The sequence below is a fragment of the Numida meleagris genome, chromosome 1 (assembly GCF_002078875.1).
Source record: "Numida meleagris isolate 19003 breed g44 Domestic line chromosome 1, NumMel1.0, whole genome shotgun sequence".
Classification (NCBI taxonomy): domain Eukaryota; kingdom Metazoa; phylum Chordata; class Aves; order Galliformes; family Numididae; genus Numida; species Numida meleagris.
The window spans coordinates 90403218-90424090 of NC_034409.1; the positions used below are offsets into that span (position 1 = coordinate 90403218).

Below are 20873 nucleotides of genomic sequence, written 5' to 3' on the forward strand. Positions count from 1 at the left end.
TTGTTTGAACTTTCATTTCCCTTCTGCCCCCATTGCTCGATGCACGACAGTCACAAGGCCTGAAACCTGCCCCTGGCTGGCCATGTTTGCAGAGAGCAGGAAGGGCCCAAGGGGCGAGATGGCGCCTGGCAATCGCACAAGCCTTGCTCCCCTGCACGGCACTGACACGTGTCCCACCCTGCTGCTCATATGAAGGGGTCAGAACAGCCAAATACCGTCCCTTCCGCCAGTCACCACGCTGCCAGTGGGTCCCAGCTCCTTGGCTCCCCAGCTGCTTGAGGCACCCTCCAATTCCCTTTTTCCACAGCCACTTCCCTAGAGCAGCCATTTTCGTGGGACACTAAGGAAAAACACGAGCAAAACCTGTTTTTTTTTATTATTTTTATTACCGTAACTACAAACGTACTCAGCTTGCCGCCTCTCCAAGGCAACACGCTGAGGTGAAGCCGGCGCGGGGCGGGGCGCACGCGTAAGGCCCCGCCCTGTGCACGGGAAGGGCGGCGCTCCTCGGGGCTGGGGCAGGGCGCTGCGCCGGGCCCTGCGCCTGCGCACTGCAACCAGCGGCACGAGCGCGGGCTGGCCGTTGGCTGCGGCGCGGGGCCCGCCATGAGCTTCCTCATCGATTCCAGCATCATGGTCACCTCCCAGGTAGCCCGGTGTTGCGCGGCGCGGGCTTGGCCACGTAGAGAGTGGGGCAGAGGGAAGCGAGGTGGGATCGGCCGCTCGGGCCGGCCTGGCTGCCCGCTCGCCGCGCCTCCGGAAGCGGCCACTGGGGCTGGGGGGCGTGTGGGCGGGGCCTGCGGGCGCGCATGCGCAGCACGGGGGCGCGATGCTGTCTTAGCGTCAGTGTCTGCGTTTCGGTGGGGTTGTAGGGTTTAGCAGTGTGTGTGGTTCTGTGCCTGGGGAGCTTCACCTGCTGCTGCTCGAGAGGAAATAAATAGAAATAAAACCAATCAATCAACCAACCAACCTGCAGTTCAGGAGTGTTAGGCAGCACGTTTTTTATTGCTTAAGGCTGAATTGCCTCTTCCATCTACTTTGTTGAGTGTCACCATGACCCTTGGCCTTGCCTAGCTGTCATATCAGAATGTAACACAGGAAAAAAGTCAATGAACAAGGCTGTAGGGAATCGAGCTTTCTAGTAACACTGCAAAATTTCTGTAAACTGAGGTCTTGTTGGAACCACCAGGAAAGCTTGTTGCACTGTTCTCTAGGTGGTACTTGCTTGATCTTTGTTGTTTCTCAGGTAGACTTGTGGCCTCTATGCTGATGCACCATTGAGGTGTTTGCTTGTTTACAGCTCAGCAGAGTTTGTCGTGGCCTGCTTTAAGGAATCTCAGGCACTGGTATTTTGTCTGAAAAGCTTCTTTCTCTGTTGACACGTGATTCAGAACTTCCTTCACCTTTACCTTCCTGCTGCCTTCAGACTCATCTTTCAACCACCCTGTTTTTTACGCCAGCTTAATTCACCCAGGAACCTGTTAAACCTTGTTTCGTGTCATCCTGTCTTTATCATTCCAAGCTGGGTGGTGGTCTTAACATACTTGAGATCATCTTATTGTTTTGTGGGAGGAAACACTCCATTTTTCTTCGTTAACTTCCTTTACCAGTAATTTGTCTTGTCATTGTGTTGTCTCTGACCTTCCTCTCCTCCTTGCTGCTCCACTCCCTCCTCATTAAGCATCCAAATACCCTTTCTTCCTCTTCGCTCCTCTGGTTGCAGAGGTGATACAACTGTTTGCTTCTGCTAAAAGTGAAATGTTCTGCCCCCTCTTCCCATCCACTTGACTGCACAGTCATACTTCTATTTGCGCTTTCTCCAATATTTGGTTTTCTGCTATATAAATGAGTTTATCTGGGTCACAGAGGAATCTGATAAGCTTCAGAGCTGATTTTAAATCTGTGCTCTGTAATGAGGAGGGATGAGCTGAGGAAATGGCACCTTTCCCCTCAACAGCAGCTGGTTATCTTATACTGTATTTAATGTACGACTGCAGTTCCCCTGACAATTTTCAGGACAGATTTTGGCTGTTTCTTAAAGCTGAAATCACCTCCTGCTTGGTATAGATTTGAATTTTGTTTCTGACATGCCTTCTCACTGTCAGTGGTTTGAATGCAGCTTTGATACTGTTAATAATTCTCCTAGAACAAAAGCTTTCCCATCATTTGCTTTGATTTCTAAGATCTAACTTCTCTAATCGCTTTTCTTTCATTTGTGATGGCAGCATTGCATCTTCCAGCTGTCTTATAAAGTATGAAGTTGGATGTTTAAATTGCTGTATGTAATTGTCAAATGTTCAAACGTGCATTTACCTGAGGTATCTTAGAGTGTGAACATAAGATGTTTTTCTGTGCTTTTGTATAGTCCCTAATATAAAGTAATTCTAATCTTCATATGTATTTTCCTCTTATTATTGTCCCTGAATATCTCATCATCTCTTTCTTTTACTTTGTTTATTTATTTCTTTTGAAAAGTCTGTCTCTGCTTTCTCCTCCTTTCCCACTGTTAATGGAATCATACTTTGACTTATAGCCTGGCCTGTAAATAGGAGGCTTATGGAATATCTTATCTTTTTCTTATATTTTTGCTATCAACTACTTTAGAGTCTGAAGTCTTCCTCAAACCAGCTTTGCCAGCTGCTGTCAATCACTAGATCTCATTCCTATGCCAGTTTTGTATTCAAGGCAAATGAATTTGACCTTCCTCACCCAACTTTCCAGGTATTCCTTGTTTGTAATCATGTTCTGTTACCCATGCCACTGCTGAAGTCCACTGACTTCTAATGCACAGTGAAATCATCCACAAGGATGCCTTCATTTTTGTCTTTATAAATATCCTATCTTCATATGGAGGCAGAATGCTCTTGTCTTTTCCACAGGATCTGTCCCTTGCTTTCTTACATATACTGATTCTTCTCTTTGCTTTATTTAAAGCTACATTTTTTTTTTAATTTTGTGAAGTCTCTTTTTGCTTAGGTCTTCTAAATAACTGCACTTATTTCCTGAGGAATAGATGTCATTACCCAAGGCCTGACAACCAGTCTCCTCATCTGACTGAAGACGGGCAATTACAGTTTTGACTACGTTGCATAGCTTGTATTTATTTTGTTTAAGTCCTCAGCAAAAATGGCTATGACATTAAGTCAGTCTCCTCAGGTATGCGTTGAAAGTTAACTAGATCTTGTAGAGTGCTCTGATATTTCTTGAAATGCAGCGCATTATTGGCTTGCCCTGCTTCAACCAAGCTTTCAGTGTGGCTTTCTACAACTCCAGATTATAGTTCAAGGCATTCAGCACTCCTTTTTTCTACCTCACAGATGCTTTTAACCCATTCTCTTAAAGAAATAGCAGATATTTTCATAAAATTTGCTCATTACTAGAAGATGTGTATGTTGAGCATATTCAGATCATAAAATTGTAGAATTATAGAATGGCTTATGTTCGAAGAGACCTTAACCCTGGGGTTAAGGATGGACCGCTGGGAGAAACCACTTGTGATTGGCCTCCACGTGGACGTAGAGTCACTGACAACCACCCTCTGGCTATGACCATCCAGCCAAGTCTTTATCCACCGAATAGTCCAGCCTTCAAATCTGTATCTCTTCAATTTAGAGATAAAGATGTGGTATGGGACCATATCAAAAGTCTTGCAGAAGTCCAAGGAGACGACATCAGTTGCTCTTCCTTTGTCCACCAATGCTGTCACTCCGTTATAAAAGGCCACCACATCAGTCAGTCATGATCTGCCCTTGGTGAAACTGTGCTGGCTGTCTCAGATCACCTCCACATCTTGCATGTGCATTAACATCTCTTCCAGGAGGATCTGCTCCATGACCTTCCTAAGCACAGAGATGATGTTCAGTAGACTGTAGTTCGCTGGGTATTCCTTTCTTGAAAATGGGAGTGATGTTTCCTTTTTTGGAGTCACTGGGGACTTTGCCTGACAGCCACGATTTTTCAAATATGATAGAGAGCAGCTTTGCAACCACATCAGCCACTTCCTTCAGAACCCTGGAATGCATGGTGTCCAGCCCCATACTGTACATGTTCAGCCTCCTGAGGCGTTCTCAGACTTGCTCTGCTCTAACCGTGGGTGGGATTTTGCTCACTAGACCTAGACTGCCTAGAGGTTCAGGTAAATTGTTTCTTTGCATCCATTACTGTGTTTACTGTAAAAAAGGATAAGCATTAATTTTGTATATTAGAAGAAGCAACAGTGAAAGGATTCTGGCAGACCAGGAACTGACAAATTCTGAGAAGTTGGGTATACCAAAAAAATCTCTCTTTGCTCAGTCTTCCATAAGGTTCTAGGCTTCTGTGTCTGTTACTCTTGAATATTTAAAATGTTCTTTTCTTCATGGTACTTTGGCAAGTTTAATATCTTGGGTATGTTGGCCTTGTTCTGTTCCTTCCATTTCTTTCACCGACAGCCAATAGTGAAGCAGCATCATATTTTGCAAGTTACTGGACACAAATACTAGATACTTAATCTCTTTTGCAGGTACTCTTCTTTGGATTTGGATGGCTGTTCTTCATGCGCAAGCTGTTCAAGGATTATGAGGTAAGAAGGGGGCTGTCATCATGATTCTTTATCTTAAAATTACTCCCAGGTATTGCAGTAATTCTTAAAACTGTTTCTAACCTTTTCCCACTCTTTAAGATCTCTTATTTTTAGCTTTCGTACACTGACTTTCTTTTTCCTCTGTACTTTTATTTAAAAGACTTATAGGTAGCTGGGGAAATGGATTCTTCTGGGGCCACTAACAATTTCTATACTGGCAACTGCTCAAAAAAAATCAGGTGGAGGAGGAGCAGGGATAATAGAAGCCTTTTCCCTTGAGTAAGCTTGCCTTATGTAATTGCAGAATTTCAGAAACAAAATCAAATTCAGCTTTAAATTTGCTGAGGAGTGAATTGTTTGTGAGGATTGGTTGGGCTAAAGGTTGGGACATTCCCTTATTTCAAGAAGACTATAAGAAAGTATAGTCTAGGTAAGAGATGGCTTAAGTGCAAGCCAAATTCAAACCCCAAAAGTTTTTCTTAAATTATTCTTAAATCTAAGGTTAAGAGCATGGAACTCTGTTAGCAATTGTCTATCATTAATCAAGTTGTCATCGGGTATTACATCCCTTCTGCGTAAGGCTTCTCTCTCAAATAGGATGGATTCAATCAGTATAATACGGGCTGTTGTTTCCTCCCTTTTGGATAAAATGCGGAGTGCCTTGTAGCAAGAGTTGTGTTCAGTTGTACCACGTGGGTTTTTTTTGTTTTTACCTGAGGGTTATCAGGATGCCATTCTACAAACAGAAATACCTGATACCTGTGGCTTATTTTCTCCATTGCAGGTGCGGCAGTATGTTGTCCAGGTCATCTTCTCTGTGACTTTTGCCTTCTCTTGTACTATGTTTGAACTCATCATCTTTGAGATTTTGGGAGTGCTGAACAGCAGGTGAGTTTGGGAGCTGACTGAAGGGCTAGCGTGCATTGTGTTCTGCAGAAGCTTAATGTATAGATTGGACTTGTATTAGGGAAATTATGTGAGAAAATGGTTAATAGCTCAACAAAGGTGTTTGAGCAGCAGGATTTATTTGACAAAACATGAGACTAGAAGCCATAAGTTCCTGACTCTCCCACAATTGCTATTAGTGTGGCCTAAACACAAAGCTTTCATCTTTGAGTTTTGTCATTTGTGAAATAAAAGAACAGTTTCATGGGAGAACTGTGAAGCTTCAGATCATGCTGAAGAGCTCTTTTTAGATGTTAAGAACTGTAAAGACTATAAGCCCTTGTTTTCCAGTACTGGTCAAAGTAGTGAATAAGATGTGAAGCTAATTGTGGAGTGAAAACTGTACTTCTGTAGTAGAACAGTATTCGTGAATCAAAGGCGTCGTCCCTTGACATAGGGTGAGGGCTTCTACAGAAAGAAGATGTTAAAAGGTGGGTACTTCAGAAAGCAGCAGGAAAGAGAAGATAGAGCAGTAACATGAAGAGGTTGTGGGTTTCCAATTGTTTGTCTTTCATCATATGAGTCTAAGAGAGCAATCAAAGGAATTGAAAGGCGAGAAGTTCAAAATGGATATAAGATGCTGGTAGTTTTGACTGTATGTTATTAATCTGTAGAACTTGCAGTCAGAGAGATCACTGAAGAGAATGCTTTAATAAGCTTCAATAAAGGGCTGGAAATCATTGTATGTGAAATTGTCTGCCTCTGAATTAGCTAGGAAGAAGTGACAAAGATCCTCAGAAGTTCTTCCCCAAGACATAAACAGGATATGGATTAGTATTGGGAATAAGGCATGTGTTTTTCTTGGAAAGATGAATGAAAAGTCAGTTCAGCCAAGATGAATCTCTTCTGAATTTGGCTGATCTCTTTTGCTTGGACGAGTGTCGATTGCGTGCACGTATATGTGCCTGTGTATATATATGTGTGCATCTTTTAAACTCTTGCTTTGTAATATTTTGCATGTGAGAAAATCATTTTTAATTGAATTATGTTGGGTTATGAACATAAAATATTTTTTATCTTTTCAATTTATATTAGCCCTTCCTTGACTCAGCCATTCATTACAGAATTAATTATTATCACAGCGTCCTAGAATCATGGGATGGCTTAGGTTGGAAGGGACCTTAAAGATCATCTAGTCCCAACCCCCAGCCATGGGCAGGGCTGCCACACCCTGGCTCAGGCTGCCCAGGGCCCCATCCTACCTGGCCTTGAGCACCTCCAGGGATAGGGCACCCACAGCCTCTCTGGGCAGACCATGCCTGTGCCTCACCATCTGTTGAGTAAAGAATTTCTTTTGAACATTTAACCTAAATCTCCCGTTTTTAGTTTAAAGCCATTCCCCCTTGCCCTATCACTATTAGACTGTATAAAAAGTTGGTCCCCCTCCTGCTTGTAAGCTCCCTTCAAGTACTGGAAGGCTGCAGTGAGGTCTCCCTGGAGGTTTTTCTTCTCCAAGCTAAACAAGCCCAGTTCCCTCAACCTTTCTTCATTGGAGAGTTGCTCCAGCCCTCTGATCATCTTCATGGCCCTCCTCTGGATCCACTCTAACAGCTCAGCATCCTTCCTGTAGCGGGGGCCCCAGGCTTGGACCCAGTACTCCAGATGGCGTCTCTCAAGGGCGGAATAGAGAAGGACAATCCCCGCCCTCTCCCTGCTGGCTACCTCTCTTTTCATGCAGCCCAGGATACAGTTGGCCTTCCAGGCTGCAGTTGCACACTGCTGGCTCATATCCAGCTTTTCGTCCACCAGGATCTCCAAGTCCTTCTCTGCAGGGCTGCTCCCAATAAGTCCTTCTTCCAGTCTGTACTCGTATCTGGGATTGTCTCGAACCAAATGCAAGAGCTTGCAATTGGTCTTGTTAAACCTCATTAGATTTTCATGTGCCCACTTTTCGAGCATGTCTGGGTCCGTCTAGATGGTGTCCCTACCTTTTGTTGTGTCAACTGCACCACTCACTTTGGTGTTGTCTGCCAACTTGCTGATGGTACACTTGATCCCACTGTCTACATCACTGATAAAGTTGTTGAAGAGCATTGGTCCCACAATGGACTGCTGGGGGACACCACTTGTGATTGGCCTCCACCTGGACATAGAGCTGTTGACAACAATCTTCTGGCCAATTCTTTATCCACCGAATAGTCCAGCCTTCAAATCTGTATCTCTTCAATTTAGAGATAAAGATGTGGTATGGGACCATATCAAAAGTCTTGCAGAAGTCCAAGGAGATTATATCTTTTGTCCATTGATGCTGTCACTCCATCATGGAAGGCCACCAGATTGGTCAGGCACGATCTGCCCTTAGTGAAGCCATGGTGGCTGTCTCAGATCACCTCCACATCTTGCATATTCATTAACATCTCTTCCAGGAGGATCTGCTCCATGATCTTCCTAAGCACAGAGGTGAGGCTCACTGGCGTGTTGTTCCCCAGGTCTTCTTTCTCCCTTTCTTGAAAATGAGGGTGATGTTTCCTTTTTTGGAGTCACTGGAGACTTTGCCTGACAGCCATGATTTTTCAAATATGATGGAGAGCAGCTTTGCAACCACGTCAGCCACTTCCTTCAGAACCCTGGAATGCATGTCATCCAGCCCCATATTACGTATACTTCATTTTGATCTAATCTAACTGAATTGTGCTGCAACCAGCCTTTGTCATATTAAAAATTAGAGTATTTGAGAAAATACTTCATTGAGTTTTTCTAGTTCGTTGTTAGTTTTGAAATACACATCCATGAGCTGTACATGAAACAAAACCCAGAATATGCTATATGCTAGGCTAGTATTATCCAGTGTTTGATGTAGCTGAAAGGATTGCATTGAGACATGATTGTCTTCGAGAAATTTGTTGTGACGTAGCATGCTGATCTGTATTTTGGCTTTCTTTTAGCTCTCGATATTTTCACTGGAAGCTGAACCTGTGTGTCATTTTGCTCATCCTAGTCTTCATGGTACCTTTCTACATCGGTTACTTTGTTGTGAGCAATATCAGATTATGTGAGTACTTGGTTTATGGCATTGGGCCTACTAACTTGAGACTACACATACAAATGATAACTAACTTTTTTTGAGAGAGAGATGTGTTGGTCGCTATCCCTGTATCTTCTTCCTTCCCCTGGCTTTGTCCTGCCTAGATAAGTTCTTTCTGGGACTTAATGCTTGAGCAATAAGTGTTTATCAAACAGTTAGGAGATGTTTCACCTGGCCCCTGAGAATGTAGCTTTTCTTTCTGGGTTTGAACAAAGATGGGTGCTTTGGAGTAATGTTACTGGAATTTGTTCCTTTAGAGTTTTAAGCTTTCAGCGAAGCCCTGGGAACCTTGGCAAGCCTGTATTGTTCTGTTAAGGGGTAAAAGAAACAAGGCAGAGAAACTCAATAAATTACTCTTGCTTCTTTTGCTTACTACTGTTTGGTTGAGGCTTCTTCCATGTACTAATGCATGTCTACCCTTGAATTATCAATATTCATCACTCTTTTGTGTTAAGCTTAGGTTTATAGGTTGGGAGTGTAGTATAATGCCAAAACGCATAGCTTTGGCATTAAGATGAAGTTTCCAAGTGTCATGTTCAGGGTCACATAAAAAAGATGTGACTAAGTAGTTCCCTCTTTACAGTGCAGCCCTTAGGGAAAAGCCAAAAGGGTGTGTTGCTCGGTTAGCTCTCGCAAAAGGTAATGTCTCAAATAGTGAATTTGGTAGGAAGTGAAGGGGTGCATGCTGCTAGCTCTGGCTCTGTCAGAATACACCTGTTTTGGCCATCTATGCTGAAAGCAGCCTTTGGGCTATTGTAGAGATTTTGTAAGCTTGAAAAAGCGTTCAAAGAAGAACTTCTTCAATACTGTGTTTTTGTTTTTTTCTCTCCATCAGTGCACAGACAGAAACTGCTTTTTGCATGTGTTCTGTGGTTGACATTTATGTATTTCTTCTGGAAGCTGGGGGATCCATTTCCCATCCTCAGCCCAAAACATGGTGAGTTTCTTGTTCTTGTTTATTCCTTCCCTCCTGAAAGTAGTCTTCGCTCTCTTACCTTTATCTTGGAGCTTTTATCGTGTTATGTTTGTTCCACATTTGGGACTGTAGAAAGTAGTTCTTGCAACTCGGTCTGCTTTGAAACACGAAATCTGAAGGTTGCCAGCCAGCCAGAAATGGTTGGATGTACCCAAGTTATTTGCTTTAGTTTTCTTCCAGTACCACAAGAAAATGTCAGGGAAGTGAATGAGTCCTAACTGAACCTAAGGTATGCAGGAATACCATTTGCTTTTTGAGGACTTTCCACAAAATATATGACGTTTTGCAATTACAAGGTGATCACAAGCTTTATTCACTCCTTTATTTTCTTGTGGAGACTAATGTATTGTAAGAATAGAATTGACAACCAATCCTTAATCTCATTTTTGTCAGTGAGTTTTTTTTGTTTTTTTGGTGACTAAAATCCGATCACCTTAGCATGGGTGGCTGTCCAGTTGACAAAACGTGGCAGGGTTCCCAAACTCAGATCTATTTAAACTGTAGCCAGTAAGTGCCAGGCAGGGCATCTTAGCTTTGGTGCAACTTTGTACTCCACCTGAGTCCAGAGACAGTGCAACTGCCCAGTAGTAGAATGTAAGTTGTGAAGTCCTTCTGTATGCCAGACCTACAGATTTGCAGAATGAGCTTGGATATTTCTGCTCTGCACTCACAGAACCAGGGGTATTTATAGCGTGAAGATACTGTGTAGACTTAGAATAGTTGTTATCCAGCAGACATTGTCAGCATGTGTGTAACTGTTTTGAATTCTTTTAGGCACCTAAGTATGTCTTACAACACTGTAGGAAGGATTAGTTGTCACCTGGGTTTCCTGTATAACTTATCCTGCCATTATCCCCTGCACTGGAGAATTGTTTGTATTTTTCTCAACAGGAGAGATTCAGTCAGTTTCCTTCCAATTGGTGAATGTATCTGTCTGGATAGATAACCATCAGCTTAATCTTTCTGTTTTCTGTGAGACTACTTTATTCTGGACTCACAAGATAAAAATTGAAGGGTGCCAATTGCTGTAGGGTCTGCTCACCCTTTCCTCTGTGATTCTAAAACTTTCCTAAGAGGAAGTGTGCATCTGTTTTTCGTAATTGTGTCATTTGCCCGTGAAATACAGTAGCTTGTAAATAGTGGAGATCACTATATACAGTGATTGCAGTTTCGTTGCCAAGAAAGAAGTGAATCCACTTAGATCCACTTGAGTTGGCAGAATATATTAATCCAAAGGGAGTTCAGCCGTAGGGTTCGGGCAGTCCTCTTCAGACTACTCAAAAAGTTCTGTGCAGCTGAGTAACAACTGCAGATTTCCAAAGTTGGTATTTCTTTTTTCTTTTTTCCCCTGTTTTTGTGTTCCGCTTTGCAGAATGGTACCTTAACCTGACAGTTAGACAGTATCTTATCCTAGCAGGTTCAGGCAAAAGATTAGAGCCAAGGATTTTAAACTCTTCTTTCTGTACTGCTGGGGTGCTGCTGTCTTGCATGTACTGATAAGGCTACTGCAGGGCTTTGTTGTGGAGGAGGTGGTCTAATGCAGATAGGTAGGATCTTGCTGTGGAGGGAGGTGTGGCAGGAAGCCCTTTTAGGTACACGCGCTGGCATCTTGTGTTGAGATTGCCTTACCTGGGGATGGTATTGGCACTGTGCAGCAGCTGTGAAATGCACCAGTGACCAGGACTCTGGTGGGAATCCTGGATGGTCTCTAAGTATGACTTTGTGGAACTGAGTTTAGGAGAGGTTTATTCTGTACTGGATTACCTATTAGTATTCTATTATGACTCTTATCTTCATCTGAGTTCATAAAGCAGATGTTTTATGTGACTTGATCACAAGAGTAAAGATGCTGAGAGTGTTATGGGGACACATTGTTTTAGACAGTGGAATGTCATGTCATTCTGAAGGCACCTCTATTTTAATGGATGCTATCTGATAGTGCTCAGGGCAAAAGGCCGGGATATAGTAGCACATTGTGTAGCTGCTGTAAATCTCTGTGCAGCTGCACATGACTGGGTGTCTCAGTTTCCCTTTGTGAAGTCCTTTTGCTGTGTTTTCATCATTTATTCCCCTCCTCTGAAGCATGAAATGTGGCTTGGCACTTGGCCCTCTCAGCTTTGCAGTCATGTAAGCTCCAAATGTGCTGTGTGTACCAGCTATTCTGTAGGTATCTCCCTAAAAAGCAAGTTAATGTTTCGTAGCTCACAGCACTGTATCCTGAGAAGATGGCTTGAGGGCTGTTCTTAATGGTTGGGAAGAATAAATGTAATCTCATTGCTTGATATTGGATACAGTACAGGCTTGACATTCTTGCCGTGTCATCTGAATGTATGTTCTAGAGTTCACCTGGTGCTCAGAATGCCTGCTTGGTGGTCACCTCAACTGCATGTGTGTATCCACAAGATGAATTCTGAACAGCTAGGAGAGGCATGAACTTCCCATGCTGTCATAACTCTGCTATCTTAACGCACCTGGTATGGAGGGGTCACTTCTAATGGTTGACAGGATAGGGCTTCCTGTCTAGGATCCAGAGAGTTTTGGACCAGTTTGCTGGGAGTAACTGGTTTGGTAACTAGTCCTGGTTATCGCTGGAGTGTCTTTGCTGAAGATGTCTGCTTTATGGAACCTGGTGGATGTGTGTTGCTACCTCAGCAAAGTCCAGCCACTAATGTTTTATTAATTTAGAACCAAAAAGTTGCCTGGTAATCCCCTTGAAATCTCTTAACGTTCTTCACAGTTTGAGTATCCTATCCCTGTTTTTAAGCATGGTAATGCGTTTTCTGAGGGAGTCTTTCTACCTCTCTCTGTTCGGAGTCCCTGTCTATACTTCATATTACCTCTGGTCATTGCACTGTGAAGTTAGCTGGTTTCATTAGGCAGCTCTGTATGTATACTGTTTCGCCAAGAGACCAGCTGTGGAACAGAATAAAGAGAGCAACCAGTTATGGATGCTGTGTTCTTTATCTTTCAGGAATCCTGTCTATAGAACAGCTCATCAGCCGCGTGGGCGTGATTGGGGTGACACTCATGGCTTTGCTGTCAGGATTTGGTGCTGTCAACTGTCCGTATACTTACATGTCCTACTTTCTCAGGTAATTGCAGCCTTGCGAAATATTTTGTCTGCCTTTCAGGTTATTCTTCTGCTTTTCTCGTTGAATTGATTGAGTTTTTTTTCTTAAACGTTGCCTTTCTCTCTTCCTGATGGCATTAGTGACCACTTTTGTTTTCTACGTTCTAAGTAGCTATTACTGTTCTATACCCCAGAGCCATTTTTATCACTGAAGCATGTTCTCCTTGTTCAAGTTTCTCTCTTCGTTGTTTTATGAGCATGTGCATATTCCCTCTGAAATGGGATGGCAGGCCTAATTGTTGGATATCTTCATTCTGCAGGAATGTGACAGATGCGGATATTCTCGCTTTAGAGCGACGGCTCCTTCAGACCATGGACATGATTATTAGCAAGAAAAAAAGGTGAGAAGGGAGCAGTTGCATTAAATGATTTATTTCAAGGATTTGGAGTCAGTATGGTATAAGATGGTCTTGAAATTACCCAAATTTTCTTTTCATGGCTATGTGTTCCAGTGAAACAGGTGGCTGAGTTTAGTTAGAGCTGTGTGGTGTTTTGTTCTGGCCTGATATGCATCTTAGGCTTCTTCCCAGGTCCTCTGCCTTAGAACAAGTTCTAACTCTCTGATGGCAACTTGGCTAATCTAACGTTTCTTTCCTGGTGAATAAATGTCCCTTACACCACCACAGTTAACTCTCCTACTGGCAGTTTCTGTACAGCAGTTCAATTCATACATACTGAGGTCTCTCCTGCTCTGTGAATCTGGTGTTTCCTGGTCAAGGCTGAAACAAGCTAGTGAGCTGATGTGGGCACAGCTGTGTAAACCTTTCCATTTGCGAGAATATTAATGAAGTTTTTGTGGAGTTGTGTAACACTGCTATTATGACAGCGTAGTGTGACATCAGAAGGTAGCATAGGCATGACATCAGAACTCTGCTTTTGTTGATTTAGCTTATTTCATGTGCCCCAAGTGAAAAAGCTACTTTCAGGAAACAGTGTCATTGCATTTACACTGAAAGGATTTTTGCATGCTCTTACAAATTGCACGTTTCATGCCTTACCAGTTATAAAGAATAAATGCCATTACCCATGCCACTTCAAAGGTCTGTCTGTCTGACATAGAATCCTTGCAGAAACCCTCAAAACTTTACCTCTGGTGCACTAATGTTTTAATAGATCCTTTTAATGTATTGCAAAGTAGTATAGCCTTGCTGAATTAGTCGCCAGCGTGCATATCTGCTGATCAGTGAACAGATGTGCTGAGCGTGTGAAAGTGTAGTTAAAGCACATCTCCTTTCTTCCCCTTTGAAAGTGTTAAGTGGTGGACAAATGTTAACTCAGTATTTGTGGTGATCTGTAGTTAGTGAGAAAATGTATTTAATCGCAGAGCTTTAACTGACTGATAGAATTGACAAAGAGCATACTAACATGCTGGTATTGGAGTCGAAAGATTACTGTGGAGTTCTGCTTTTGAACCTGCCCTTTTGTTTTGGTTAGCGTTTTTGGACCTCTGATCTCAGGGAAGGTCACGTTGGGTTAAAAGTACGGATGTTTGGGACTTGTAACTGACTAGCATTTCCTGGAGACAGTTTGCTGAAAGTTGTTTTTGCTGATGCTTTTTGCATAGGAATTATTCTCTCCTCCCTCAGTGTACTCACTTAACACATTAAGGAAATTTGCCTCGTAAGGTTGGCAGGTTTTTCATACTCATCCTTGCGGATATTATATATCTGAGGCTCAAGTTAAAATGCCTAGGTTCTGCGACACCATTTCTTTAATTTGCTTCATATCAGAATTAAAGCAGGCTGTCTGAAATAGACGTATCGCATGTATATGCAAATGAAAATTACGTGTTTTTTTTTTTTACTTGTGGATCCTTTCTGTGAGATCTTCAGAACTCTAACCCCTGTGTGGGTACAGCAATCCCTGCCACTTCTCAGTGTAGAAGATTTGCCTTGGTATACTTATAACCTTGCGCTTCATCTTGACACAGATACTTTTTTTTGCAGTGCCGTGATTCATTTGGAATGGAGTGTGGGAACTGGGTAATGAGAAGATAACAAGCATTAAAAATGCAGTTCTTGCCTATATTTGACAACAATCCAGAGGAATTAGATTATTCTAAGATCTCTGTTATTTGTAGTCTATGGGCGTATGTTCTCTTATGGGTGCTATGGCAAATGCCCCACGGGTATTACTTCTTCTATTGTGTGATATATTATATTATTATTATTATTTTTTATTACGCTGCTTATCAGCAACCTTGAAGAGGGCTCAGTGCCAAATGTAGCAGTGCTGGCTGCAGCTACAAAAAAGGACCTAAACGCTGTCAAATCATGGATTGCCTTGACAGGACTATGAATAGTTTTCAGCTTAGGGTGGATAACTGGCTCACAAATTTCAATGGAGAGACATGTGAGGTAATGAGGCCAGAAGCCAGCAGTGCTTGCAGGGATTATGCTGCAGTGCACGTGGGGGTGTGAGGGACAGTAAGCAGCTGCTGCTGTAGTAGTGGATGAGTTTTAGGAGTCACGTTCAGATCGCCAGAAGTGTCCGGCGGTTCAGTCCAATAATGGATTTATGTGTTTCTGCCTCATAAGAGCTTGTCATGCAGTCTAGTAGTGAGTGACAGCATGTGAGAGAGATGCTGCATGCCACCCAGTGCTCACACTTCTGTGGAGGAAGCGGAATGTACAGTGATAAAGAGGTGACCAAGGAGAGAAAGGGGCATGAGAAGTTGTCCAGTTCCTGAAGTTGAGATAGCACAATCGTGTGTTTGACGAAAGTAACTAATCACACGACTGAGAAAGCCATTTGAATATTTATTTTTAATTGGATTGAAATCCTTCTAAGGATTGAAGCAGAATTCCAAATAGAAGTCCTAGGAAGTGTCTCATTGAATCTTGCTTGATTAGATCTGGGCTCTACTCCAGAGCTAATCAAGATAATGTTATGAAGCAAGATTAGTGCTTAGGGAAATAAAAAGGGGGCATCTGTTTGCAGTGAATTTAGTTTAATCGCCTTTTCTAAGGAACTGTTTTTTGGTTGTTGGGTTTGAGTTCGTTTTTATTTTTATTTTTTGCTTTTTTCTAAAAAGACTTGACTCCTAAAGACTCGTGTTTTCTGTTCTTTCAGGATAGCAGTTGCTCACAGGACAATGTTCCAGAGAGGCGAAGTACACAACAAACCCACTGGCTTCTGGGGAATGATAAAAAGTGTTACAACATCTGTTGCAGGCAGTGAAAGTATCCTTCATCTGCATGTTGACACGTGGAGGTGGCTTCAGCTTCCTTTTGAAAGGAAGAGTGTTAGGTGGGCCAGTTGTGAAGCACCTGTGTTTCAACACTTTCCAGAAGTCTGGGCAAAAGGCTTCATGTCTCCTGGAAGGTTTGCCGTCTAGTGCTGTACTGTCTCACCTTTTACCCAAGGATTGGACTCACAGTTTTATGTAGATACTCAGGAGTCATATGTTGCAGCCACACTATATAGATGTGCTGTTACAGCACCACAGTTGAGCTGTACAGCAGGTTGCAGGACAGATGTACGCACTTGCTGTGTCACATTACAGATGTCTTCCCTGTCACAGCACTGAAGCTGGAGGCAGCTTTCTATGCTGATGTATCCTTGGCTCACTGACTTACCTGCGTGCGTGTTTTTTTTCATTACTTGAAACATACTCTTCCAGGGTGGAGAAACTGTGACACGCTTGAGCAAAACAACAGCACTGTTTGAGGTGCTGGAACAGTTTACCTTGCTTAGAGCTGGCTTTTTGGCTGAGCTGCAAGGAAAGAAGAAAGGCAGGAGGCAGCCTGTGGACCAAGTAAATTGTTCTCATGGTGTAGGTTCAGCACTGCTGCTATACAAATGTGACAAAAAGGTGGACAGGAACATGTGAACAAATGTTATTCTGTGTATGCAAAAGGGATAGAAGGAATGTGTGGACAGTTACAAGGGTCTGTACTTCTCTAACTTGCTGTTGTCTGCCAACAATTTCTGTCAGATCACCTAAAGTGTGCAGTTTGCTTAAGGCTGAGGAGCCTTCTTCCTGTCCTTTTCCAATGGCTGTTAAAATTAGAATTTGGCTGTTTGACTAGACTCTTTATAATAGTCACTAATCTCTTGGGGCAGTTACTCAGTGGTTTTGGTTATGAAGGTGATGGGAGAGTGAAATACTGTGCGCTGTGGTGACAAGGGATGCTGACTGAAGTGGAGAAGCAGTCTTTGAGAGTTCTGGTTATGCAATGTATTCCCTAGGTAGAAGAGTACTGCCTGCCTTCTTAAAATGGAGTACTGTGCAACGCAGGTACCCTTGAGATTTCTTTGGTTGTGTTATTAACGAGAGCACTAAGACAGTATCAGAAAACTGATCTGGATTTAAAAAGTGGTCAAACCGTTACGTGTGACCCTTGAGGTGAAAGTAGGAAATATTTTCTTTTAATTAAATAATTTGTGATGTACTCTAGCCTTGACTATGCTGGTTTGCCAGATCTGTCTCTTATCCAGCAAGAAGTGGATGCCCTGGAAGAGCTGAGCCGGCAGCTTTTTCTTGAAACTGCTGACCTGCATGCAACAAAGGTATGAAACAAAACAGCTGCCCAGATAGGTGTTGGGGATCAAAGTAGCTTGAATGAGAGAGTGTGTTACCAGAAACGGAAAGCTGTTTACCGGGTAAATGTTGAAATACTGTGATATGATGGAGTGAGAATCTGTTGTGGCCTTCCAGTACTTAAAAGAGAACTTATAAACGGGAGGGAAATCAACTTTTTACATGGGTAGACAGCGATAGGACAAGGGCAAACAGTTTTAAACTAAAAGAGGGAAGATCTAGATAAGATGTCGGGAGAAAATTTTTCACTGAGAGAGTGGTGAGGTGCTGGAACAGGTTGCCCAGAGATGCTGTGGATGCTTCATCCCTGGAGGCATTTGGGGTTGGATTGGATTGAGCACTGGGCAATCTGATCTAGTGCATACGGTTGGCAACCTTGCCTGTGGCAGAGAGGAACTAGATAATCTTTGAGGTCCCTTGTAACCCAAGCCATTCTGGGGTTCTGTGATGATTCTGTGATCCTTTTATTTGGGGTCTAGAGGATGGGTTAATTCCAGTTTAGGTGTATGCTGGAACATGCTACACGTTCCTTAAGCTGTTCAGAAACCTTTGAATTCAAAGAGTTGTAAGATAAAGCTGTGGTTGCTGCTCTTGGTGCACCATTAAAATGTATGGTTTTGTGGATTATCACAATAATGAATTTTTTATGTGTTCTGTTTCCCCCTTCTTGCTTTTTTTTTTCTCCAGGAGAGAATAGAGTACTCCAAAACTTTCCAGGGAAAATACTTTAATTTTTTGGGTTACTTTTTCTCCATCTATTGTGTCTGGAAAATCTTCATGGTATGTAAATGTTTTATTCTGTTTTATGTGCACATAGCTAATGTACTCCCTGCGCAGATTATGCTGTATGTGCAGTGTATTAAGTAAGACCCTAGTCTCCTTATCATCTTGCTTCTGGAAATTCTGAATGAAAATGGTGCTTGTCTGGAGTAAAGCTGTCTTTTTACAGAACCTTAGGCAAGCATTTCTAATGGATGTATTTTTACACCTTCTTAGACAATCCAGCTGCTCCCCCCAGCCTTGGGTATGCAAAGCAAGAATCTCACGTGTAGCAGTGAGGTGCTCTTTATTTTCTTGTTTGATTGTAAATCCATCTCTGCCTTGCAGGCAACCATCAATATTGTGTTTGACCGTGTGGGGAAGACGGATCCGGTCACAAGAGGAATTGAGATCACTGTAAATTATTTGGGAATCCAGTTTGATGTGAGATTTATTAATTCTTACAACCTTTTCAGTAATTCCTACCCCACGTAAACAATAGCATACTACTAATAATGTGGAAGTGACAGACCCTGAGAATGCATCTGACTGACTGAGAATGACTTCTGACTTACTAAAGAGGAAAGGAAAATACACCATAAACTTTGTTTTCAAACTAACTTTATGCTGGAAGGCTGATGTGGTCTTTCCAGAGAGACAGCAGTGTGCTTGCTTGTTTGGGCAAATATGTAGAAACACGGTGGCTGTCTTGCTTAGATTAGTACATTTATCTACAGAGTAGTTGCAATTGCCCGTACACATAGGTATTCTGTTATTTGCACTTTTAAAATCTATTCCTGTAAGGGGATGATGGATGTAAATTATATCTCTTTGTCTCATGTGTTTTAACATAATGACTTTACCAATATAGTCGTGAAAATATCTGTTATGTAAACCTGTCTACGATGGATATCATGCAATTAGGAAGTACAAAGATCCTAAAGAACTAGCAGCTATACAATGTGGTGAAAATGGGGTTAGGGAATTAACTGTATTCCTCTTGTTGATACAGGTGAAATTCTGGTCTCAGCACATTTCCTTTATTCTTGTTGGAATAATCATTGTCACCTCTATCAGAGGCTTGTTAATTACACTTACAAAGGTAGGTTTGGCCAATACTCTCCTAGGTCGTTTTTGATGAGGAAAGCTGTTACCAGGTCTTCAAATTCAAACAGAGCATATACTGTATAAACTTTCAGTACGTGTTTATGTTTTTACTATCTGAATTTAAATCATTGCAGAGGGAGGAGGAGAGGAAAAATATGTTCTCCACTATACTTCCCCACTCGGTTTCTATTATTGTTATCCTCAGGAAGAAGTGTGGATGTTCAGTGAGATGTTAAGTGTAAGCATAGGTTCAGAATGATGCTGTAGCCAAGGCATAGTAGTAAAGGTTGGTGAGATGATGATTAAAAGAATTTAGATTGCCTCATTTGAACTGCTAGTTCTTTTTGTAGAACTGGAAAGGTATTAACTAAAGAGACATGCGACTCCTTGTATTGACCTGGGTTTTAATACCTATGCTTAAATGTTAATACATGACTTTTACCACTTGGTGCCTGCCACTGACTTAAGAGATTCATGTTTAAGACTAAGCCTGCAGGTTTCTAGAAGTAGGGTACACGCATCTCTCCGGAATAACGTGCCTTATATGAAAAGGATTATTGAATGGCATGTTCTTTTCATGAAGTCCTAAGGCATCCTTCTCTAACTGCTAATTTCAAGTATATTTTTTCTTTCTAGTTCTTCTATGCCATTTCCAGCAGCAAGTCCTCTAATGTTATTGTGCTGCTTTTAGCACAGATCATGGTGAGTATGCAGAACCACGGGCGTACCTGTATACATTTGTGCATACATACATACTTTTTTTTTGTATACAAACAAAGATAATAAAGTCCTTGTGTGCTGACCTATGTTAGCCACGTAGCCAATTGTGAAACAGCTTCTACTTTGTCTTTTTACAGGGTATGTATTTTGTATCGTCAGTGCTCCTGATTCGGATGAGTATGCCTCTGGAGTATCGCACTATTATAACAGAAGTCCTGGGAGAGCTTCAGTTCAACTTCTATCATCGCTGGTTTGATGTGATATTCCTAGTTAGTGCACTGTCCAGTATTCTCTTTCTCTACTTAGCACATAAACAAGCTCCAGAAAAGCATATGGCCCTCTAAGTAAGGGCTGCAGTCACGCACTGCTCTTGTGTCCTTTCTGCTGGACTGTTGTGACTCTTGTGGACTGCAAAACTTGGAGAGCTGGGACAGTTCTGTGTGTTCCAGCGATGTAACTGGCTCTTTGAACTTCCATGTCTGCAATCAAGCTCTGTGGCTCATTTTAAGGTGCTACAGCTTGAAGGAAAGGGAATGCACATATTGCCAAGGAATAAAGGGAATTTGTGGTACACCAATATCTGGGGGGCTGTAAGCTGTCTGAGGTAAGGCATCCTGGATTTAGAAGAACATCTTCAGAGAACGCATAAAGGAAATGTGATTTTTCTTTTGAAAAGCAACTCATAATTGAGATTTAGAGGATGGTAATTTTGGAGCTGAATGTGAGAGTCTGTGGAATTAAAGAAGCTTTTGTAATACCTCATGCAAGCATCACAGTTTTTTGTCAGCTCAAAATATTTATTTGCAAGTGAGCTAGGAAGCGGTTGGGATTCACTGCCTGGCGGAAGTGAAATGGAGTGAAGTTGGAAGGATATCACTAGTTCTTGCCGTCCTTATGAGCTGGAGCTTAGCTCTCTGTTGCTGAACCTCAACTTTGTTTCGTATGTAAACAGTACTGAGGCATTGGATTCCTGTCTGCTGGAGTTCAGCATGAAGTCAAAGATAACAGCTATGCCTTGTTTACCTTATGTGTTATAAATGTGTTTACCTTATATGCTATACATTTGGTATTCCCTACAACCTGTATATTCTACAGTAGCCTGTTTCC

The 20873-nt window shown here is 42.2% G+C and overlaps 1 protein-coding gene across 2 annotated transcripts; it reads left to right on the plus strand.

Moving 5' to 3' along the window:
• On the plus strand, positions 407-20528 carry GPR89B (G protein-coupled receptor 89B). 2 transcript variants are annotated; one of them, XM_021402643.1, is made up of 14 exons: positions 407-648; positions 4502-4561; positions 5346-5449; positions 8392-8498; positions 9367-9468; positions 12479-12599; positions 12898-12978; positions 15710-15819; positions 17052-17149; positions 17868-17960; positions 18288-18383; positions 18952-19041; positions 19683-19748; positions 19904-20528. In XM_021402643.1, exons 1-14 carry the CDS (start codon positions 607-609, stop codon positions 20108-20110), a joined length of 1377 nt encoding a protein of 458 aa, XP_021258318.1. In that variant the 5' UTR covers positions 407-606; the 3' UTR covers positions 20111-20528. The 2 variants fall into 2 exon arrangements, with proteins under 2 accessions (XP_021258318.1, XP_021258328.1); XM_021402653.1 differs by having other exon boundaries at positions 411-648; positions 17061-17149.